The following is a 21,096-nucleotide window of genomic DNA, read 5'->3' as shown; positions in this document are numbered from 1 at the left end:
ATTTTTTATCAAGGACAATGCCAAGATATTTCCCCTCGGTTCCAAATGGAATGACATCACCATCGGAATAGTACAATAGAAAAAAATTCAACACATCAACACAAACACTCATAATACTGAGATAATCCTATAGAATTGAAAGATTTTAATAAAAATTTGGTACCTGAAGTCAAGCAATTTTCTATATCGAAGTAAAGCTATCGATTTAATGTGCTACTTTTCCACCACATTAAACCTCCCTTCAGAGCAAGTAATTTCTTATTCATGTGACTTGTTCGTCAAAATTTTTAATTTAAGTTCAAGTGTGACGAGATTTTGTAATACCTATGTGCAGCAAAAAGTTGAGAGTTTTAATAAAATTCAAACAGAAAGAGCTCTGCCCGAGTGTAGAATTAATTCAAAAAGTTCCAACAAATTGCCTTCATTATCAGCTTTTAGATTCATCAAATATCATTTCGTGATTATCTCATAATTCTGTTATTGGCTTGTTGTTGAATGAAGAGGGAGTCAGACTCAACGAAAAATAAGGTGAATAAAAATGAAATTTCAATGGCAATGTGACGTGAAGGAGTTATGTTACCGTAAAATCTTGTAATAGTTATGGCTTTAAGCGCAGTCACCTATTTAAAATACCAATAAAGATAAAGAAAATGTGTAGTATTGAATACCAATTTGAAGAAAAGTTCAAAACGCTTTTTCAATATCTGTAGCAGCTATTTCACTATTTTCAATCCAACACAACAGGGATTTCCAAAAACCAAGAACTAATTTCAATAATGTAAAAATATTGCTTTTGTTTAAATCTACTACACCTAACACATGGGCTGAAAAGTCACGGGCCTAATGGTATTTCCCTTCTCAAGATAGGCGATGAATATTACACCTCTCGCATCCCAAAATACCGCGGCCATAACCTTTCCAGCCGATTGTTGTGCTTTCGGGCGCTTTGGACGAGTTTCACCAGTTGCTCTCCACTTAGATGACGATCGTTTCGATTCCGGTAGCAGGGGATCCCACAATGCAAAATGGGGATTTACTCGAGCGTCATTGAGGCATATTAGGTTGCAAAGCTCAGATGATAAGAAGAAAAAATGTTAATATATACCTTTTAGTCCGGGGGGGGGGCTATAGATTTTTAAATATGTAAAAAAATACTGTTGCATGGACATACTCGAGCGTGTCAGATATTAATAGCATCAATGTCCTACGTATTTTTAATAATGTTGGTATGTTTATCTGATCGTTTGCATGATGTGGGTGGTTGAAAGTGAAAAGAAAAAAAATTTAATCGAGCGCGTCAGATTTTTTAAGGGGGTGTTAAATGCAACAAAAAAAAGTTCTCATTCAATAATCTGACGATTTCGATCTGACGCAAACTCGCGGCCATTATTATAATGCGCAAAAAAAATTCGCCATTTGGAAATACTCAAGCGTATCAGATTAAGATATATATGGTTCATCGTTATGTTTTAGACGTGCTGTCTCGTAATCTGACGATTATCTAGAGGGATCCGTTTAATCTGACAAAAACAATATTTTTTTTATTTTTTTTCAATTCATTGAACTTGTTCACCTTTGCAATTGGCTGCACCGCGCTAATGAGGCCCATAGCCAGAAACACGTGTCCGCGGTTTGCCTCCATTTTTGAGTGTTCTGTCCACAAATTTTCCCTTTTGATTTATATCATACGCACTCAATAACATCTTTATTTCTTTATATATATATATATATATATATATATATATATATATATATATATATAAGCACTCGTATGAAAGTGGGCAAACCGCAGACACGTGTTTCTGGCTATTTAGCCTTCGTCAGTACGGTACAGCCAAGTGCATAGGATATACAACACTTCTTTGCAAGAAAGGGATCAACAAACAAACGGATTCACCATCAGGGGTCAACTGCGATTTTGTGTCTTCGTTAGAAGACCTTGTGATTACAATGACTAACTCCCAACTTAGTCACGGGTGCAGCTATAGCAACCTGCGTGACATCCGGGTCCAAGATAAATCAAACATGATGGATGGGATCTTGAGTGAATATAGTATTATCAATGAAAAGGATTTTTTTTTGGACAAGCACTCGTATGAAAGTGTCTTCTTTGTGTCTTTCAATGAAGACACAAAATCGCAGTTGGCCCCTGATGGTGAATCCGTTTGTTTGTTGATCCCTTTCTTGCAAATAAGTGTTGTCTATCCTTTGCACTTGGCTGTACCGTACTGACGAAAGCTAAATAGCCAGAAACACGTGTCTGCGGTTTGCCCACTTTCATACGAGTGCTTGCAAAAAATATATATATATATATATATATATATATATATATATATATATATATATATATATATATTAGCCCGAAACACGTGTCTATGGTTTGCCACTTTCTTGAGTGCTATGTCCGATATTAACTTCTGTTTCTATATATATATATATATATATATATATAGGACGAAACTGCAGTAACGTTAGTTACAAATGTAAAAAACATAGAAATATTGTATAAGGAACTATTCAAGAAAAGCTGAAATGCTAATACAATGTCTTTCAAATTTCTCGAATTATCCGGTCAAATAAATTCGCACCCAGCTCAAAAATTCGTAAGATTATTCAAAAAGATCCTCATTGATTCGATACCTGAAAAAAATCTACTCGGGATCAAAGGTCACAAAAGGGCGTTATTCGTGATTTTCAGCAAAACGGCCACTTTTGTAATAAAATTAGTTTGGACAAACGCCTGATAAACAATCTCAAAATTACTGTTTACCTAGGAGCCACCGTTTTTGAGATATAACGATTCAAGAGTTGTAATTGTCACGTTTCTACGCCACTTCTGAGGTAGTGTACTTAGCGCGTTTTTTTGAACGTGGATTTCCGGTAGACCTATTCCATGGATCTGTTGTGATTCTTTCAAATTCAGGTTAGGTTAGGTTAGGTCCAAAGTAAGTGGGTCTATGCGACCCTCCACCGCAACCCGCAAGGGTTTATTGTGGTTCACACCTATTCACACTCGACCAAATAAACCCAGCTTCTTAACAAAGCCGATTAGTTTGTATGGTGAGTGGTCTTTCAGGTCAGATGGTAAGAGTACGGCTCTGCCGAATTCTAAAAAGCTGATTTGGTCCCCAGCGGGGCAAGCACAAATTATGTGCTCTGATGTTCCATCATTTTCCAAATAGAAGCGACACACACTGTCTCTCGACAGTTCGAGTCTCTGCAAATGATGATTGAAATATAAGAAGGCCTGTTAGACATTGTATTTCATCTCTACTGTAGTCCAACAACTGTTTGGTATCAAGCTTCATAAACGCCTTGGAGTGAGCCAATCCTGAAAGATTCTGCCAGAAGTCCATATCTTTTAAATTTAAAACTATTGAATATTAAAAGATATAGGCAAGGGTTCAAAATGAAGAAGCGGTGTGAATTGGGAGAAAATAGGAAAATTTATTGGTCTGATTCATTATTCTCTAATACTTCTACTTCCTCTTCTTCTTGTTTTTTCCTTTTCCTTCTTCTTTATTCTTGGTGCAAGTAAATTGCCTCAATAGTGATACATCGCATGTCTCCTCGTTGGTATCAAACGAATTCCCAACTTTTGGTAGTTCAACATTGGAGCACGACCGGCCTTGACAATTTGTACATGCTGGAGAACAAAACAGTCCAACTTTTTTGAAACCACATTTAGCACTACATCCCTTTTTACAGTAGCAAAAAATTGTGTTTAGCAGTTTTTTCGGCGCAGGTGGGAGTATAATCTGTACTGGTTCTAATGTATTGACGACCAACTTCCAACTCCAGTCTTTTGGGTCTAGTTGATAACCAAACCACACTGGAACTTTGTAATATACCCGCAAAAGATGTTGATTAGCAACCGTTGAGGTTGAAGGAAGAGTGTTTTTAAACGAAAGATGCAGATTGAAACTTATCTAAGCACGTAGTTTTTTTAGGAGCTCCATACATAGAGAAAAGAAAGAGAAAATCGTTGGTGATAACTTCTTGTAGAATTTATTGATTCATTTTAAAAACTTAACAGCATATTGAACTTAATCGTGTGCATATTATGACGATTAAGACTCCTTCACACTTTTCAATCGTTATATCTCAGAAACGGTGGTTCTTATGAATGAAAGTATTTGAACATTATTCATAGATAATTATCTGGTCTACAATTTTTTCTCAGCTGATGTTGTGATAAAGCTGACCGTGTTGCTGAAAATCGCGAAAATCCCGTTTTTATGAACTTTGACCTCAAGTAATTTTTTTACAGGCATCGGATCGATGATGATTTTTTAGATTTCATTCATGATGGTGTTTTGAACAAATCTACAAACTTTGAGTTGGGTGCCAATTTTTGTATCCTTGGATGTATACAGCAGAACTGTATAACAAAATACAATAAATTTTGAAAGATATTATTACACACACTTTCGCTTAAAAGATAAATCCGGGCATCACCATGGAAACAGCCATACACTGTGTCCGTAAAGTATGGAACAAATTCATTTTTAGCTAAACAGGTCATTTTAAGAAATGATCCTGAAACACGTCGATTTTTGATGTTAATTTACCGTATTTTAAAATAATCTAATATACAGGGTGAATTACGTTCGAGTAATGACGTCACCGTCATTTTTTTTTTAAATAGAACACCCCCATTTTGTCTCAATTTTTGGATTACTCTAGCTGAGCTGATTCCAAAAATGTATCACATGTTGATTCCAATTGGTACAGGGTGGACAAAAATACAATAGTTGTGTGTGTGCTAATAAAGTAACGCGTAACATTCTTTATTAGGTAAATTAACAATATTACCAAAAATACTTATTGTCTAGCGGCAATTGGTTTAAACTCAGATGGAATGTGCATTTTGTTCAATGATAAATATCCAGAAAGACCTATAACACGTTCAACAGTCAGTAAGCTGGAAACGAAATTTCGAGAAACTGGTACGGTTGCAAATGTACGCAAATCAGGTCGTCCCCCTGCAAATGCTGATACAGCATTAGATGTTTTACTGAGTTTTGAAGAAGATGCGCACACTTCTGTTCGTAAAGTTAGTCGCGAAATCGGTGTTGGCAAAACAACGGTACACAAACTATTGAAGCTTGAAAAATGGCATCCTTATAAAATCAAACTTGTGCAAGAATCAAACGAAGATGATCCCGATAGACGACCCAATTTTGCGAAGAAATGATGGATAAATAAATGTCACCGAGACCCTCTCTTGATACAAAACATTATTTTTTCTGATGAGTCCACTTTCACGTTAAATGGTGAGGTTAACCGTCAGAATTGTAGATACTGGGCAAAAGAAAACCCTCACTGGATGCGTGAGCATCATACACAATACCCTCAAAAGGTAAATGTATGGGCTGGAATTGTACGAAATCGAATCATTGGACCCTACTTTATCGAAGGTAATTTAAACGGGGCAAAGTACCTTGAGTTTTTAAGGGGATATCTCGTACCTACTTTACGTAATTTATTTCCCAGCAGACGTAATCCTGGAGGTTTTGATGAAAGTTTATGGTTTCAACAGGATGGTGCACATTATACTGTAGATGTTAGAAGGTACGTAGATTAAATTTTTCCGAACAGGTGAATTGGTAGACGTGGACCCACTGAATGGCCAGCGAGGTCACCAGATTTAAATCCTTTGGATTATTTTCTGTGGGGCCATCTGAAGAATGTTATTTATAAAACGAAACCAGCAAATATTGAAGATGTACAAGTGAAAATTCGAACAGAAATAAACAATATTACGCAAGGAACCATACACAAGGTTCAACAAGAATTTGTACACCGTTTGGGTTACTGTCAAATACAGCAAGGGCTGCAGTTCGAACATTTAATATAAAGTCATGTATTCCAGCATATTCTGTCCGCTAGACAATAAGTATTTTTGATAATATTGTTAATTTACCTAATGAAGAATGTTACGCGTTACTTTATTAGCACACACACAACTACTGTATTTTTGTCCACCCTGTACCAATTGGAATCAACATGTGATACATTTTTGGAATCAGCTCAGCTAGAGTAATCCGAAAATTGAGACAAAATGGGGGTGTTCCATTTAAAAAAAATGACGGTGACGTCATTACTCGAACGTAATTCACCCTGTTTATTAGATTATTATTTTAAAATACGGTAAATTAACATCAAAAATCGACGTGTTTCAGGATTATTTCTAAAAATGACCTGTTTAGCTAAAGATGAATTTGTTCCATACTTTACGGACACAGTGTATATTCATCTATACTATAAATGCCTTCATCAATGAGAAATTTTTTATGTCCTTTTTAAAACGTGTCTGTGATAAGTTCTTGACTGTAGTTGGCAAGATATTGTATAGATTAACATCTAAGGAATTCTTGGAAGATTTTTGTAGATTGAATTTAGCAGGTCGTATAAGATTAGCACCACGTGTTTATACGTTTGTTTAAAGGTGGTTGACAATGTTTCGTGGTGTATTTCATCAGTTCGGACTTCCATTGTCTAATATAATATAAATTGATTTGAAATCCCTGAAAAAAGTAAAAATTAAAAGATTAACCGAAAATAACAATTTTATTAAAACAAAAAACTGAAATTACAAGGAAATAACATACAAGGTACAACCAGAAAATAAAAAATTGAAATATTAATAAAAGCTGAAAATTAAAAAATTTTATTAACAAAAATGAAAAATAAAAATAAAAAGATTCCAAACCAAGTTACGTCACGACGTTTCGATTGTTAGTATCCACAATCGTCTTCGGGTGATAACTGGACTTATTCCTCCGAGATTTGACTATTTATAGGTCATTTTACCTTTCACCTATCCCCTCTTTCCGCTTCATTGGTTTTAGCGTGAGATGACTTGGTTAGTCGTTTTTCGAAAAAGGCATAGTAGACAGTAAGAAGAGTGTCAATAGAAACAAATTCTCTCAATTGCCTCAACAGAAACAGGTATTTGGATAATTTCGTATTCAATTCATCAATATGACATGTCCAATTTAGAGAGTCATCCAAAGTTATATCAAGTAATTGGGCTGTTTTACCTTATAAAAGCATGTTATTGGAAGAAAATATCACTTGAAGAGCAAAGTTACACCGTAATAATAAACGAAATTGTAATGACATTGGATTAATTGAAATCAAGAAAAATATCCAATTGAAATGAACCTAGAAGTAATGGCAGAAAATTTGCTACACAAAATCTCCTTTTGATTGTTCAATATAATACTGTTTATTTAAGACATTCCATTGAACTGAAACGAATACTGTGTAAAGAAAGACTGAATCTGCATCGATAACACTCGAGAAGGCGTTGCAAATATTTGAAGGAATTCAGTTAATAAAAAAAGGTTTGATATTTGTTTGCAAGATAACTTTGCGTAAAAGGCACTTTTAACTCCTTACCTAATAACGTCGGAGTTGTTTTTATCGAGAGTTATATTGATATTCAGATGAATAAGAGGGTGCTTTTTATTCTAATTGATTCTGATTGAAAACACAAAAATAGGGGGTTCTTAGTATGGTGTGTCTATACTTTTCTGCAATACTCTCAAGGGCATACACTTTTTCAAATGTGTTTGTCTGTAAAACTTTAAGTAGTTGGTTTTTGGTATAGTTATCTTCAAAAAACAAATTGTTATCCAATAATGAACTTTGTATTTCTTTCCTCGAATTTTCATTGGGTACTTTGATTAGCTGTCGCGAATGATCCTTTGTGGCATGTTAGGCGTACACATTCTCGAACCATCAATTTACCATTTCGTAACTATGTCGTGAGTATCATATAAAGTTTCGTCCAAATAGGAAAATTTGCCGTTGTTCTTGTCTATATTTAGTTCTAACTATTTGTTACGCAATTCCACTATTCTTCTGCCTTCCATAACTGTTTGACGTTTGTTTATTATTTTAAATCTAAATCCTAGTTTCTTTATCTAATTCTAAAGAGTAAAGAGCAGCTCACGTTATGGCCGGAAGTATTCAATTTTTTCCTTATGATTTCAGTTGTAGGAATCTCATTGCTTTTGTAACAGTCGTATATTGTTTTTTTTAATGATTTTATTAGATGAACATCTGATGGATTTGGTAATTTCGTATCACATCGCGTCTTGCGTTCATAAGGTTTGTTTTTGACTATTTTACGTACAGTTTAGAAAGGAATTTCGGTCATCTCTGATGTTGCTTATAATAGTTTGTTTCCCTCGAAACCAAACTTGAGATGTTGATTCTTATACTGTGTGATCCACTAATTGTGCAACAAATGGGAAACTTCTTTATTATCGATTTCTCAGAAAATTTTATTCTTGACAAAAGTTGGTGCATGTTCCAAAACTATAACGAGTGTACCTGAAATGGCTTTATTACAAACATCATACAGGATAGGCCAAAAAATATAAAGTTCGTTCAAGAGTAAAGTAGGTACCCTTAGTTCAAAAAATATAGAAATATGTTGAAGAGAAAAGTCGCTTTGAATTAAAAGTTATGTTCAGATACGAAGTCATGGCCTGCTATTCGAATTTTGTTTTTCCTTTGAAAAATTTTGAATTACCCCCGTATGATACATATTTTTACTATTTTGATTTAATATGTATTTGAAGTAGCCACAATCAAATCAGTTTGAAGTATTTTTTATCAAATTAAAGTGTATTTGTGAAATTTACCTAGATTTGTATTTTTTTAGGTGACCGTCAACTTCATGTTTGTTGCAACGATAATTAACAGAACTCTAGAATAAAGCAAATACTTTTTTTAACGAGGCAAATACTTTACCAAGAATAATGTTCATATGAATAAACTGTCAAAATCTATCGCGGATAGCCATGAATAAAAAAGAACCAATAAGCGATAGTACAGAAAAATACAGTAGGTAATTTAACAACTTAACAGGTGTTAACAATAAAAATTATCGAAGCGTCTCTGTATGTCCACCTTCTCTTTCGATGCATCTAATTGTTCGCTCATAAAATTCGTTAAATGTAGATCGCAACACAATAGCGGGAATATTTCTGCAATGAACTCGTATTGAAGTTTCAAGCTCATCAACATTATTAAAGGGTCGATCTCTGTAGACCTTTTGTTTTAAGTATCCCCATAAGAAATAATCTAGAGGTCTGAAGTCTGGAGAACGAGGAGGCCATCGCGGATCGGTATTTCGTCCTAACCATTTATTAGGAAATGTCCTATTCAGCCACTGAGAAACATTTCCAGTAGAATGGGCAGGACATCCGTCATGTTGGAACCATAACTTTTGCCGTTCTTCTAATACCATATCATCCAAAAACTCTCCAATTTCAGTTTACAAAAAGTTCAAGTACCTATGTCACCATTCAAATTCTCGCGAGAAAAAACGTACCTAGTAATTTATCATTTAATATACCACACCAAACGTTTGTTTTCAGATAGTATTGATTTTTGTTGTCAATAATAGAATTTGGGTTGACATCTGATCACCATCTGCAATTTTGTGATGATAGAACTCCATTTGTTTTAAAAGTAGATTCATCTCCAAACAGAATACATCGATGAAAATCTCGTTGTTCTTCTGTTTCACTCTGCATACACATGGAAAAATCATATCTCAAATCATAGTCTCTTTCTTGAAATTTACGAATGAATGTAGGTTTGTAAGCATGGTACTTATGTTTTTTGAGAATACGCTTCACAGAGGTTTTTTTATGCCGGTATATTCACTAATTTTTTGGGTGGACTTTCTAGGATTTTCTACTACCTACTGCTTGAAGTACGTCAAGCTGGTTTTCTTCTGTGTATACAGGTTTCCTACGCTCCGAATTATGTTTATATTCTAGTGAGCCGGTCTGTTTGAAATTCTCTGAAATTCTACTTACACTTGAATAGCAAATTTGTTTGTCTGGATGCCGCTCGTTGAAAATATTTGCAGCTTCGGGCATTGTTTTATAACCATCACCACAGATTAAAACTAATTCTTTCTTTTCAGTTAACGTTAACAATACTGGGCGAGGCATTTTTAATTAAGAACAAATATGAAAACGTTTCACAGGCAAGTTTTAAGAAGCCACACTATCAAACTACACTATTGTTTTTGGGCGTATGTGTTTTTTGTTCATGGCTATCCGCGATAGATTTTGGATTGTTTTTTAATATCTGTTCTAGTTGAGGCATTGTTGTCAGAATAAAAGAAATTCTATACTTTTATTGATAGTTTATTCATGTGAACATTTAGTTAGTAAAATATTTGCCTCGTTAAAAAGAATATTTGTTTCATTCTAGAGTTCTGCTGAATATCGTTGCAACAAACATGAAGTTGACGGTCACCTAAAAAAATACAAATCCAGGTAAATTCTACAAATATACTTCAATTTGATTAAAAATACTCCAAACTGATTTGATTGTGGCTACTTCAAATACATATTAAACCAAAATAGTAAAAATATGTACCATACGGGGGTAATTCAAATTTTCCAAAAAAAAAAAATCGAATAGCAGGCCATGACTTCGTATCTGAATATAACTTTCAATTCCAAGCAACTTTTCTCTTCAACATATATTTATATTTTTTGAAATCAGGTTACTTACTTTACTTTCGAACGAACTTTATATTTTTTGGCCTATCCTGTATGGTGTTTGTCATAAAGCTATTTCAGGTACACTTGGTATAGTGTTGGGATATGCACCAACTTTTGTCAAGAATAAAATTTTCTGAGAAATCGATAATAAAAATGTTTCCCATTTGTAGCAGACTTAGTGGACCACACTGTAATACATTGAAACGTACTTTCTGTGTTTCAATATTCAAATGCATTCGAATCTTATTCACTGGTATTTTTCGCATTGTTCACCACCGCTATTGGAATCACTACATATGAAAAAGTCTGCGTTGTTATCACACTCGTTATGCTGGGATAAAAATATATAATAAACTCTAATCTGATCTAATGAAGACTTGTGATACTGTCAAATTGAAAAAAATCACTGAAAAATATCAAATCATCTAAAGAAACAATTTGTTCAGGCCAGTCTCAACTCACTGTAGGTTAATGAACTGACACCCATCAGAAAACAACTACTCCCCTGGCTAATACCACGAAGGGCGTTGGATTATATCCGACAGGTGTCAGTGCAGGATTCTTCACTGAAATTATTCCTGCAAATGCTGTTGGCGATAGAACTGCCGCAATAGATTTTCAATTATTGGAACACACTTGCAGACCGGTTTCGAGCTGTTTGGCCACTCGTCAGTGCAAGGTAGAGCCTATCATCAACATAAAGTCGATAATTTCCGATAATTGAATTCCTTCAGAGTATGATTCCTCGAACTAGGCTGAAGCGGACAATAAACAACAGGTAGAAAAACAGGTAACAAATCCATACAACTTACGCAAGCGAAACCATATAAAAACACCACAAGAAGAACCTAACATCAGTTACACCTCTCGAAGCGAAGCAGTAACTCGTCTTGATAATGCCATCTGAGATGTGAAAAAAACGATATCAACTTTGTTCTGACCGAATTATTGAGAACTCAAAGATTTGGAGACTCCCCCCATAATGTCAAACGAAAGAAAAAACTAAATGTTGCTCTTGATGAAAGCATTTCTACAGTGGATTTAATAGCTGACCCCTCGCCAAGTCTAGAAAAAAAGCGGAAGGTAAAGAAAACTAATCAGATAACTGATCCACCACTTGAAGAAACATATCTGATGACAATGAGACTGTAGATGAAACGTTTGAAGGAGAGGAGAACGAGTAAAAACATAAAGAGGAAGAAGATAATAGATTGAGCGAAGGTCGTTATGTATTGGTAACATTTAGTTCTCAGCGAAGAAAAAAAAAACGTTACGTATGTTACATTAACGAAACAACTCCGCTAGTAGTTACCGGCTTTGAATCGTGCCAAAATAAAAAAAACCTTCAGATTTATTAAAGACGACATTTCCGAAATTGAACACTCTGCTATTGTTGCATACCTGCCTATGCCTACCTTTCAAGAAGGGACTGAATTGGTCGTGTTTCCTTATGAAATCAATGTGAATGAGCTTTGGAGCTCGAGAGTTTGAGTTTTTTTGTTTTAAAATGTTAATTTTAAATAAAATGTTAACTAAAACATCATTTTTGTCTATATCAAAGTCACCCCAAGTGTTTTAAACAGCTTTATTGAAAAAACTTGCAGACAGATTTCAATTTTTTTAAATTTTATGTTCTTTTTAGCGTTACCGAATAACATGAAAATAAGCTTGGTGATCAAAGAAACCTCGATCAATGTATGAATTTGATCATATGGTTAACATTTTTTTCTCAAAGATTAAATAAATTTAGAGTTTTTTGAGTTAATTATCGGGTAGAAGACAAAAAACCGACATTATGCTTTTTTATCGTATTTTTCTGCAAATTTATACAGAAGATACTGACGTCTTGAAATGAAAATTGATAAAAATAACCCCATTTTACGGCATTTCATTAAGTGCGGGGGCGGAAGATACCATCATCGATAGTTAAAAAAAACCGTTCAAACGCATTTTTGTCGAACCCGTTTTATCCGTCTCGTATTCACAATGTATCGCGATATGAAAATTAAATTTTTCAGAACGTTTCTCTATTTGCATAACTACATTCAATTTTCGTCAATAGATAACGAACATGGCGCAACTTCTTCGAGATGCTTGATATTCGAAAATATTTAACAGAACGCGCGAATCTACATGGGACTTAAGGGGTGAATATATCGATGCCAGCATTATCATATTTCCGAAGGTATAGTACGTTCATCTTTCAATATTTTATAAATATACTACAAAAACGCAACACCTGTTTCGCTATTCAATAGCTTCTCCGTGCATGTCTTTACGATCTGTCAAGACAAATGTTTTTATCCTACGCAATAAGAATTTTATTTTATGTATCCCCAACTCTCATTGCCTTTCGCAACAGTTGATTCTTCCAGAACCATCTGACGGATTTTTTCTGGGAATCCAGAATCATAACACTACGGTATGTTATGCCAACGATACTAATGTATTGGTAGCTCAGAACGATCTGAATGCATTGAAAATTGTAGCCGAAAATATTCTGGGAAATGTGCTGAAGTAATCGAAAAACAATAATTTAAATTTGAATACATCAAAGACTAATGCTGTTATTCACTCTGCGTGGGCACAATCTAAACTGCAAATTTTTGTATGGTACCAACCGTGTAATAGAAATATCAACATCAGTTCAAATGTTGGGTATAACTTCTGACTAAACTTCTCTGAAGAGATGAAATACCTTGGTACTATCCTCGAATGGAATCTTACATGGAACTCTCACCTACAGAGTAGAGCAAAAAAACATATATGGCTTATGAGGACAGTGGGACGCTCATGGGGTCTTCAACCCCGTGTGGTCACCTGGATCTACACTGCAATAATAAGACCTATGTTATGGGGACCGAAAGTTCTACAAGCAATGGTCATCAAAAAATTATATAAAATACAGCGACTGGCTTGTTTAAACATCACAGGAACCACGAGAATAACACCAACCGCTACAATGAAATTAATTACTGGTCTGACCCCTCTGGACCTGTATACGTTAAGGAGGTTGCGTTAATGGCCATGTTACGATTGCGCATGGCTGGTGTTAACCTCGAAGTAGAAATGGGTCAATTGCAGGCAACCAGTGATGCGACAAATGTGTGCAACAAATGGGAAACTTTTTTATTATCGATTTCTCAGAAAATTTTATTCTTGACAAAAGTTGGTGCATGTTCCAAAACTATACCAAGTGTACCTGAAATGGCTTTATGACAAACACCATACAGGATAGGCAAAAAAATATAAAGTTCGCTCAAGAGTAAAGTAGGCACCCTTAGTTCAAAAAATATAGAAATATGTTGAAGAGAAAAGTTGCTTTGAATTAAAAGTTATGTTCAGATACGAAGTCATGGCCTGCTATGGAAAATTTTGAATTACCCCCGTATTATACATATTTTTACTATTTTGATTTAATATGTATTTGAAGTAGCCACAATCAAATCAGTTTGTAGTATTTACTTGGATTTGTATTTTTTTAGGTGACCGTCAACTTCATTGCAACGATATTTAACAGAACTCTAGAATAAAACAAATACTCTTTTTAACGAGGCAAATACTTTACTGAGTATAATGTTCATATGAATAAACTGTCAAAATCTATCGCGGATAGCCATGAACAAAAAAGAACCAATAAGCGATAGTACAGAAAAATACAGTAGGTAACTTAACAACTTAACAGGTGCTAACAATAAAAATTATCGAAGCTTCTCTGTATGTCCACCTTCTCTTTCGATGCATCTAATTGTTCGCTCATAAAAATCGTTTAATGTAGATCGCAACACATTAGCGGGAATATTTCTGCAATGAACTCGTATTGAAGTTTCAAGCTCATCAACATTATTAAAGGGGCGACCTCTGTAGACTTTTTGTTTTGAGTATTCCCATAAAAAATAATCTAGAGGTGTAAGGTCTGGAGAACGAGGAGGCCATCGAGGATCGGTATTTCGTCCTAACCATTTATTACGAAATGTGCTATTCAGCCACTGAGAAACATTTGTAGTAGTATATCATCCAAAAACTTTCCTATTTCAGTTTCCAGGAAGTTCAAGTACCTGTCACCATTCAAATTCTCGCGAAAAAAAAACCTAGTAATTTATCATTCAATATACCACACCAAACGTTTGTTTTTGATAGTATTGATTTTTGTTGTCAATAATAAAATTTGAGTTGACATCTGACCAACATCTGCAATTTTGTGATGATAGAACCCCATTTGTTGTAAAAGTAGATTCATCTCCAAACGGAATACATTGATGAAAATCTCGTTGTTCTTCTATTTCAGTCTGAATCCACATGGAAAAATTATATCTCAAATCATAGTCTCTTTCTTGAAATGTACAAATGAATGTAGGTTTGTAAGCATGGTACGTACTTATGTTTCTTGAGAATACGCTTCACAGAGGTTTTTTATGCCGGTATATTCACTAATTTTTTGGGTGGACCTTTAAAGATTTTCTACTACCTACTGCTTGAAGTACGTCAAGCTGGTTTTCTTCTGTGCATACAGGTTTCGTACGTTCCGTATTTTGTTTATATTCTAGTGAGCCGGTCTGTTTGAAATTCTTTAAAATTCTACTTACACTTGAACAGCAAATTTGTTCGTCTGGATGCCGCTCGTTGAAAATATTTGCAGCTTCGCGCATTGTTTTATAACCATCACCACAGATTAAAACTAATTCTGTCTTTTCAGTTAACGTTAATAATACTGGGCGAGACATTTTTGATTAAGGGCAAATATGAAAACGTTTTACAGGCAAGTTTCAAGAAGCCACACTATCAAACTACAGTATTGTTTTAGGGCGTAGGTATGTGTTTTTTGTTCATGGCTATCCGTGATATATTTTGGATTGTTTTTTAATATCTGTTCTAGTTGAGGCATCGTTGTCGAAATAAAAGAAATGTTATACTTTTATTAACAGTTTATTCATATGAACATTATACTTAGTAAAGTATTTGCCTCGTTAAAAAGAGTATTTGTTTTATTCTAGAGTTCTGTTATATTTAACGTTGCAACAAACAAGTTGAAGGTCACCTAAAAAATAAAAATCCAAGTAAATTTTACAAATACACTTCAATTTGATAAAAAATACTCCAAACGGATTTGATTGTAGCTACTTCAAATACATATTAAACCAAAATAGTAAAAATATGTATCATACGCGGGTAATTCAAATTTTTCCAAAAGAAAAAAAATCGAATAGCAGGCAACTTTTCTCTTCAACATATTTCTATATTTTTCTAAATAAGGGTACTTTACTCTTGAACGAACTTTATATTTTTTGGCCTATTCTGTATGATGTTCATCATCAAGCCATTTCAGGTACACTTGGTATAGTTTTGGAACATGAACCAACTTTTGTCAGGAATAAAATTTTCAGAGAAATCGATAATAAAAAAGTTTCCCATTTGTTGCACAATTAGTGGATCACACTGTATATTTGGTGTTCTGTTTGAAATAAAGAAGGTCGAAACTAAAACTATTTTATCTGTCCCAATGTCATTCACATTCTGCCAAATTTCCATGATTTTCCTGTTTGTACTTTCAACAATGTCAGTCGATGAATTTTCGGAAAACTCACTCTTGTGCAAGTGGAAGCAAAAGTCAGTAAACTGACAATATTTTTATTGTAGAATGTTTCATTTAGTGAAGTTTCACTGTATCTGAGTAATTTTGTGGTAAACGATAGCATGTGTCAGTAAAACTTGTTTTTGTTTCAGAAAGGACTCGTTGACGACTATGGACTGAAACAAGGATTGGGTAAAATTGACGCTTAACAAATGTGATTGAATAACTTCTGAGATTTATTGTAAATTTTTCCCAACTGAGGCTCGCCTTTGGGCTGGGGGCGAGGCACAGTTTCGTAACTTGAATTTCTTGAATATATACTAGATTATATATATATTGATGTGCAATAAAAACTTTTTATGTTCACCAAGTGGTTTTATTAGCTGGGTTAGTTCTATTATTAAAATTACTATTTACAGGGTGTTCCAATATCAATTTTAATTTTGAGGTGTTAATTTCGATATGAAATTAATTCCAGAACTTTAAGCCGCTTGAAAGAAGCAGCTATAATTGACCTGACCTTCTCAGAACTCGGTCGGTTGAGGTATAACAGCTGTAGACCTCTATTTGAAAAATCCAATATATTAACCATTACGGCTCTATACATATTTCAAAGTCTTGTCTATATCAAGACACAAAATACCACCCCTCAAGTTAATTGCAACCATGACCAGAAATGGCCATAATCTTCTTATGCCACAACAACGACTGGCAATTACTCATAAAAGCTTTTTTACTATGGTGATAAGGCTCTTCAACCATCTACCACCATATATGAGGAAATTACATATGATTAAATTCAAAAAAAGTAAAAAAGGGCTGCTGGTTGATCTCTGCCGTAATGACGTAAGTGAATTTTTTAACTGCAAGTTTTAATGCTTTGCCTTTTTAATGTACTATATTTGTACTATATTTATCTACCTTGGCTATGCTGAATCACTTGTATTGATAAAAAGCAAATGAATGGATTGATTGATTGATAGGCTTTTCTGGCCATCAGAGGCTAGATGGACTGCATATACATAGACTTGTGCATATTGCCAATTGCACAAATCAATTTAATGCAGAGTGCAACAGTCTGTTGCTGGTTGACACTGAAAGACACAGAATTCTGGAAATGATCTCTGACTGTGGACTACGAACTGCCATATAAAGTACTGTTCCCGAGTAGAGAGGACTGGATCCTCCGGGAGAAGGAAATATTAAGAGCAGATAGTTGTTGGTTTACAGATGGATCAAAAACACCTCCCGGTTCCGGTGTTTTCAGTCGCAGACCCAGGAAATATCAACCTGCCTAGGAACCTATGCGACTGTATTTCAAGTGGAAATTTACGCTATTGAATTGTGTGAGGAGAAACTGGAAGAACCCAACCTAATACACAAGTCAATAAAATTATTCTCGGACAGTCAAGCGGCGTTGGAAGCTCTTGGCTCCTACCGAGCAACGTCTATATTGGTAGCAAATTGCCAAAAACGACGCTCCTCGATAGGAAGACTATCTATTAAGTCTCTGTTAGAACATGTTATTGGCGTTGCTTTAGGCTTTACCAAACCTGGATGGCAAGAAGATTTATGGACTTCTTCCAGGATTGGCTCACTCCAAGGCCTTTATTCACCCTTCGAAGCTTGATACCAAACAGTTGTTGGACTACAGTAGGGATGAACTACGATGTCTAACAGGCCTTGTTACAGGTTACTGTTTGAATCATCATATGCAGAAACTCGAACTGTCATAAGACAGTGTGTGTCGCCTCTGTTTGGAAAATGTTGAAACAGCAGAGCACATATTTCGTGCCTGCTCCGCTGGAGACTGGCTTTTAGAGTTCAGCAGAGCCATACTCTTACCATCTGACGTGAAAGACCACTCACAATAAAAACTAATCGGCTTCGTTAAGAAGCTGGGTTTATTTGGTCGAGTGTGAATAGGTGTGAGCCACAATAAACCCTTGCGGGTTGTGGTAGAGGGTCGAACAGACCCACTCACTTTGGACCTAACCTAAACTAAGTTCTACATTAGTGGAGTAGTGTTAGAGTAGGAGTAGAGTAGGAGTAGTGTTAGAATACTTGAGAATGGTGTGAAAACCGAATGAAAAATACATTAAGTAAGTGGAAAATAGACAAAGTATTTTATTTCTATATCTATATCATTTGATTCTACATTAGTATTACTGTCATCTAAAATAATTTCATTCAAGCTAGTTGAAATCATGCTACTGATTTAAAATCACATTTACATTTTCACAATTGGCTTGTGTGCCACTTTCAAGCTAGTACTCCATCTACTCGATTATACATGTTCTTTTTCCAATTTCCTCATTCACAATACTCATACACCATTTGATTTTATTAAGGCGATAGTCTTTCACTCACAACTGAAAATAATGCGTTTTCGGTAGTGCTGTTACAATTTTCTCTATACCGTGTCTTCTGTCGACGGTAAAAGCAGATCCAACTCAGATCGAATATGTCGCTGTAGCAACAGTTTTGCCGTACTGCAGTGATGCAATAGAAAAATTCATTAATAAACTGACTTCTCCATGGTGACCTCCATTTCCCTTAATGATTGCCCGTTTCATAATTTTTATAGCTAACTCTGCAAGTCCATTAATCTCAGGATGACGTTTAAGGTGAAATCAGGACGACAATCACAGGATTCATTTTCGTTCAAGTTTTCAAGTGGAAGTTACCAATTCTCATGTGGTTTCGATAATCTTCGAAGGTCATTTAAAACTTTATGACTGATCTTACACTAATTGACTTGGATGAAATATATAACTTGGATAACGTTGACGATATGCTACTAACATTCAACAATAACCTCATTACTCTATTTGATCTCCATGTTGCTTTCCGAAAAATGACAGTCATTAAGCCACCCGCTCCTTGGTTGACTAACAATATCTAATAGATGATATCTTTAAGGGACCGCGCATTAGAAAAATGTAAGCAAACTAAAGTCATTGCAGCATGGGATAGCTATAAAGAACTGATGAACTATAAGACATCTGCTATTCGCCGGGAGAAAAAAGCGTATCTTTAAGTTGTTCTTTTTAAAAAAAAAGGCAATATGGAGCACATTACGTAATTCAGACATTTTGCGTAAGAAAATCCTGAAATACCACCAAACCTGAAAAATTTAGATGAAATCAATCAAGTTCTTTTGCAATAATTTCCTCCCCGACAAAACACAATTTCAATTATCGCTTCTTTAAAAGTACCAAACTAAGAATACTGCACATTTTTTTCCCGTTGACAAACAAACTGTACAGCAGAAGTTTCTAAATAAAATCAGGAGCAACGCTGTAGATTCGGACAGTATCTTACTTCGAATGATTCTTTTGGTGGAAACACATTTGTTGGAATACATCACCATTATGTGTCATGTATCATCTCGAGTTTTCCTTCCTTTTGGAAACATGTACTTGTGATTCCTTTAGCCAAGTGTAAAGCTCCGACACATTATTCTGATCTTAGGCCCATTAGTATCTTATCTTCCTTGTCTAAAACGCTTGAACTGATTCTCAAAGATTAGATGATGAAATTTGTAGGTTTTTACAATATCATAACTAGCGTTCAGTCTGGGTTTCGTTCTCAACATAGTACTACTTCCACTCTCCTCTCCATAACTGATGATATTTTCAAATCAATCGATAAAAATAATATTACATGTTTAGTTTTATCAAACTTCAGTAAAGCTTTTGATATCTCAAACCGCAGTCTTTTATGCAATAATCTAAATCACTTAGGTTTGGATAAATGTACTGTAGATCTTATTAAAAGCTGTTTGGAACACCGAACTCAGTGTATCAGCCTTGATCAATCTGAATCAGCAGTTATGAATACCAAATTTGGAGTTCCACAAGGTTCCCTTTTTGGACCTCTTTTATTCAACATATATATCTCAGATATCTATATGATGATATCTGATGATTCTCAAATTTACCTATCTTTTCCGGAACGCAATCTGGAAGCACAAGAACTCATAAATAAAGATCTCAATTCGCTGTACATCTCATGCGCACATAACTTAAAAATGAATGCAAAAAAATCATCATGTATGCTATTTGGACCCACATCTAAAAGGAGACTGACTTGTAACCTCATCAAGATCTACATAAATGATTTTGCCTTGTTACTTCTGAAAGTAAAAACTTGGTTTGTGGAGTGATTCCGATTTGAGATTTTCTAAACATATTTGATCTTTGTGAATCATCTTATAACATTTTTAGACAAATTTTTTCCAATAGAGATATTCTTACTACACAACTCAAACTTAAGCTTTGTGAAACTCGTCCACCGAATTCAAAACTCTTGTTTGACATTTTCCTTCCGTATACGTAAATTTGATCACATCAGAAGTAGGTTTGATGACTCCCGATGGTTAACGCTTGAAAAACTACGCACTCTATATATTCTTGCCAACATATCCAAATAATTATTAACAAGAAAACCTGATTATTTATATAACAAACTTGTTAGCTTTTTACAGACTAGCAACTATTATACTTGAAATGGCTTTGTCTTGGTCATTCCCAAACACAGCTCGGCACTTTTTACTCGTAGTTTTTCCTACATTTCTTCTAAACTATATGATAAATTGCCCAGTGATTTTCGACTTTACACGATAATGACATTCAAAAACGCTTGAAACTTTTTCTTATACCCTAGTAATCGGTGCTCTGTATGTCAATGTTTGCTAAGCTTCTTTTATTACCTATTTTAATTAGGCTTGTATTATTGGAATTGGCTTGTAATTGGTGCTCTGTATGTCGATTTTTGCTAAGCTTGAGCGGCATACGCAGAATCTGTCTCAGGTGAAGGAACAAACCCCCATGAGCAGGTTAGCAAACGTTTGCGCGGTTGAATCTAAGGCATCGTCAGGTGTAGCTTACGTACAAAAACCCTCATGTGGGTGGGTTGTCGCGGGTATCAAGGTGGAAATCGTGCACCTTGACTATCCGACTACCTCAATAACGATGA

General features: G+C 34.8%; 2 protein-coding genes across 3 annotated transcripts in view; one reads left to right on the top strand and one right to left on the bottom strand.

Moving 5' to 3' along the window:
- The window catches only part of LOC111503874 (RYamide neuropeptides), a 68,060-nt gene extending 51,578 nt beyond the window's left edge, over positions 1-16,482 (top strand). Inside the window, exon 5 of the mRNA XM_074186154.1 lies at positions 16,269-16,482. Coding sequence (XP_074042255.1) covers positions 16,269-16,296 — 28 coding nt within the window. The 3' untranslated portion in view covers positions 16,297-16,482. The remainder of the gene's footprint in view (positions 1-16,268) is intronic.
- Positions 1-21,096, bottom strand: part of nmdyn-D7 (nucleoside diphosphate kinase homolog 7) — a 212,235-nt gene that overhangs the window by 81,710 nt on the left and 109,429 nt on the right. The window contains exon 1 of one of the 2 annotated variants that reach the window (XM_074186150.1): positions 9,846-9,923. The exons of the other annotated variant lie outside the window; for it this stretch is intronic. Within the exon in view, the coding sequence (XP_074042251.1) occupies positions 9,846-9,908 (63 nt within the window). The 5' untranslated portion in view covers positions 9,909-9,923. Of the gene's footprint in view, positions 1-9,845; positions 9,924-21,096 lie in introns of those variants that run through there. 2 annotated transcript variants of the gene reach the window in all.

Source organism: Leptinotarsa decemlineata, unplaced genomic scaffold, assembly GCF_025532065.1.
Source record: "Leptinotarsa decemlineata unplaced genomic scaffold, Ldec_3_MD MMD2_tig00078422_RagTag_RagTag, whole genome shotgun sequence".
In the NCBI taxonomy this organism is placed as follows: Eukaryota; Metazoa; Arthropoda; class Insecta; order Coleoptera; family Chrysomelidae; genus Leptinotarsa; species Leptinotarsa decemlineata.
Note: the sequence above shows the minus strand (reverse complement) of the source record. Positions and strands in the feature narration are given on the sequence as shown.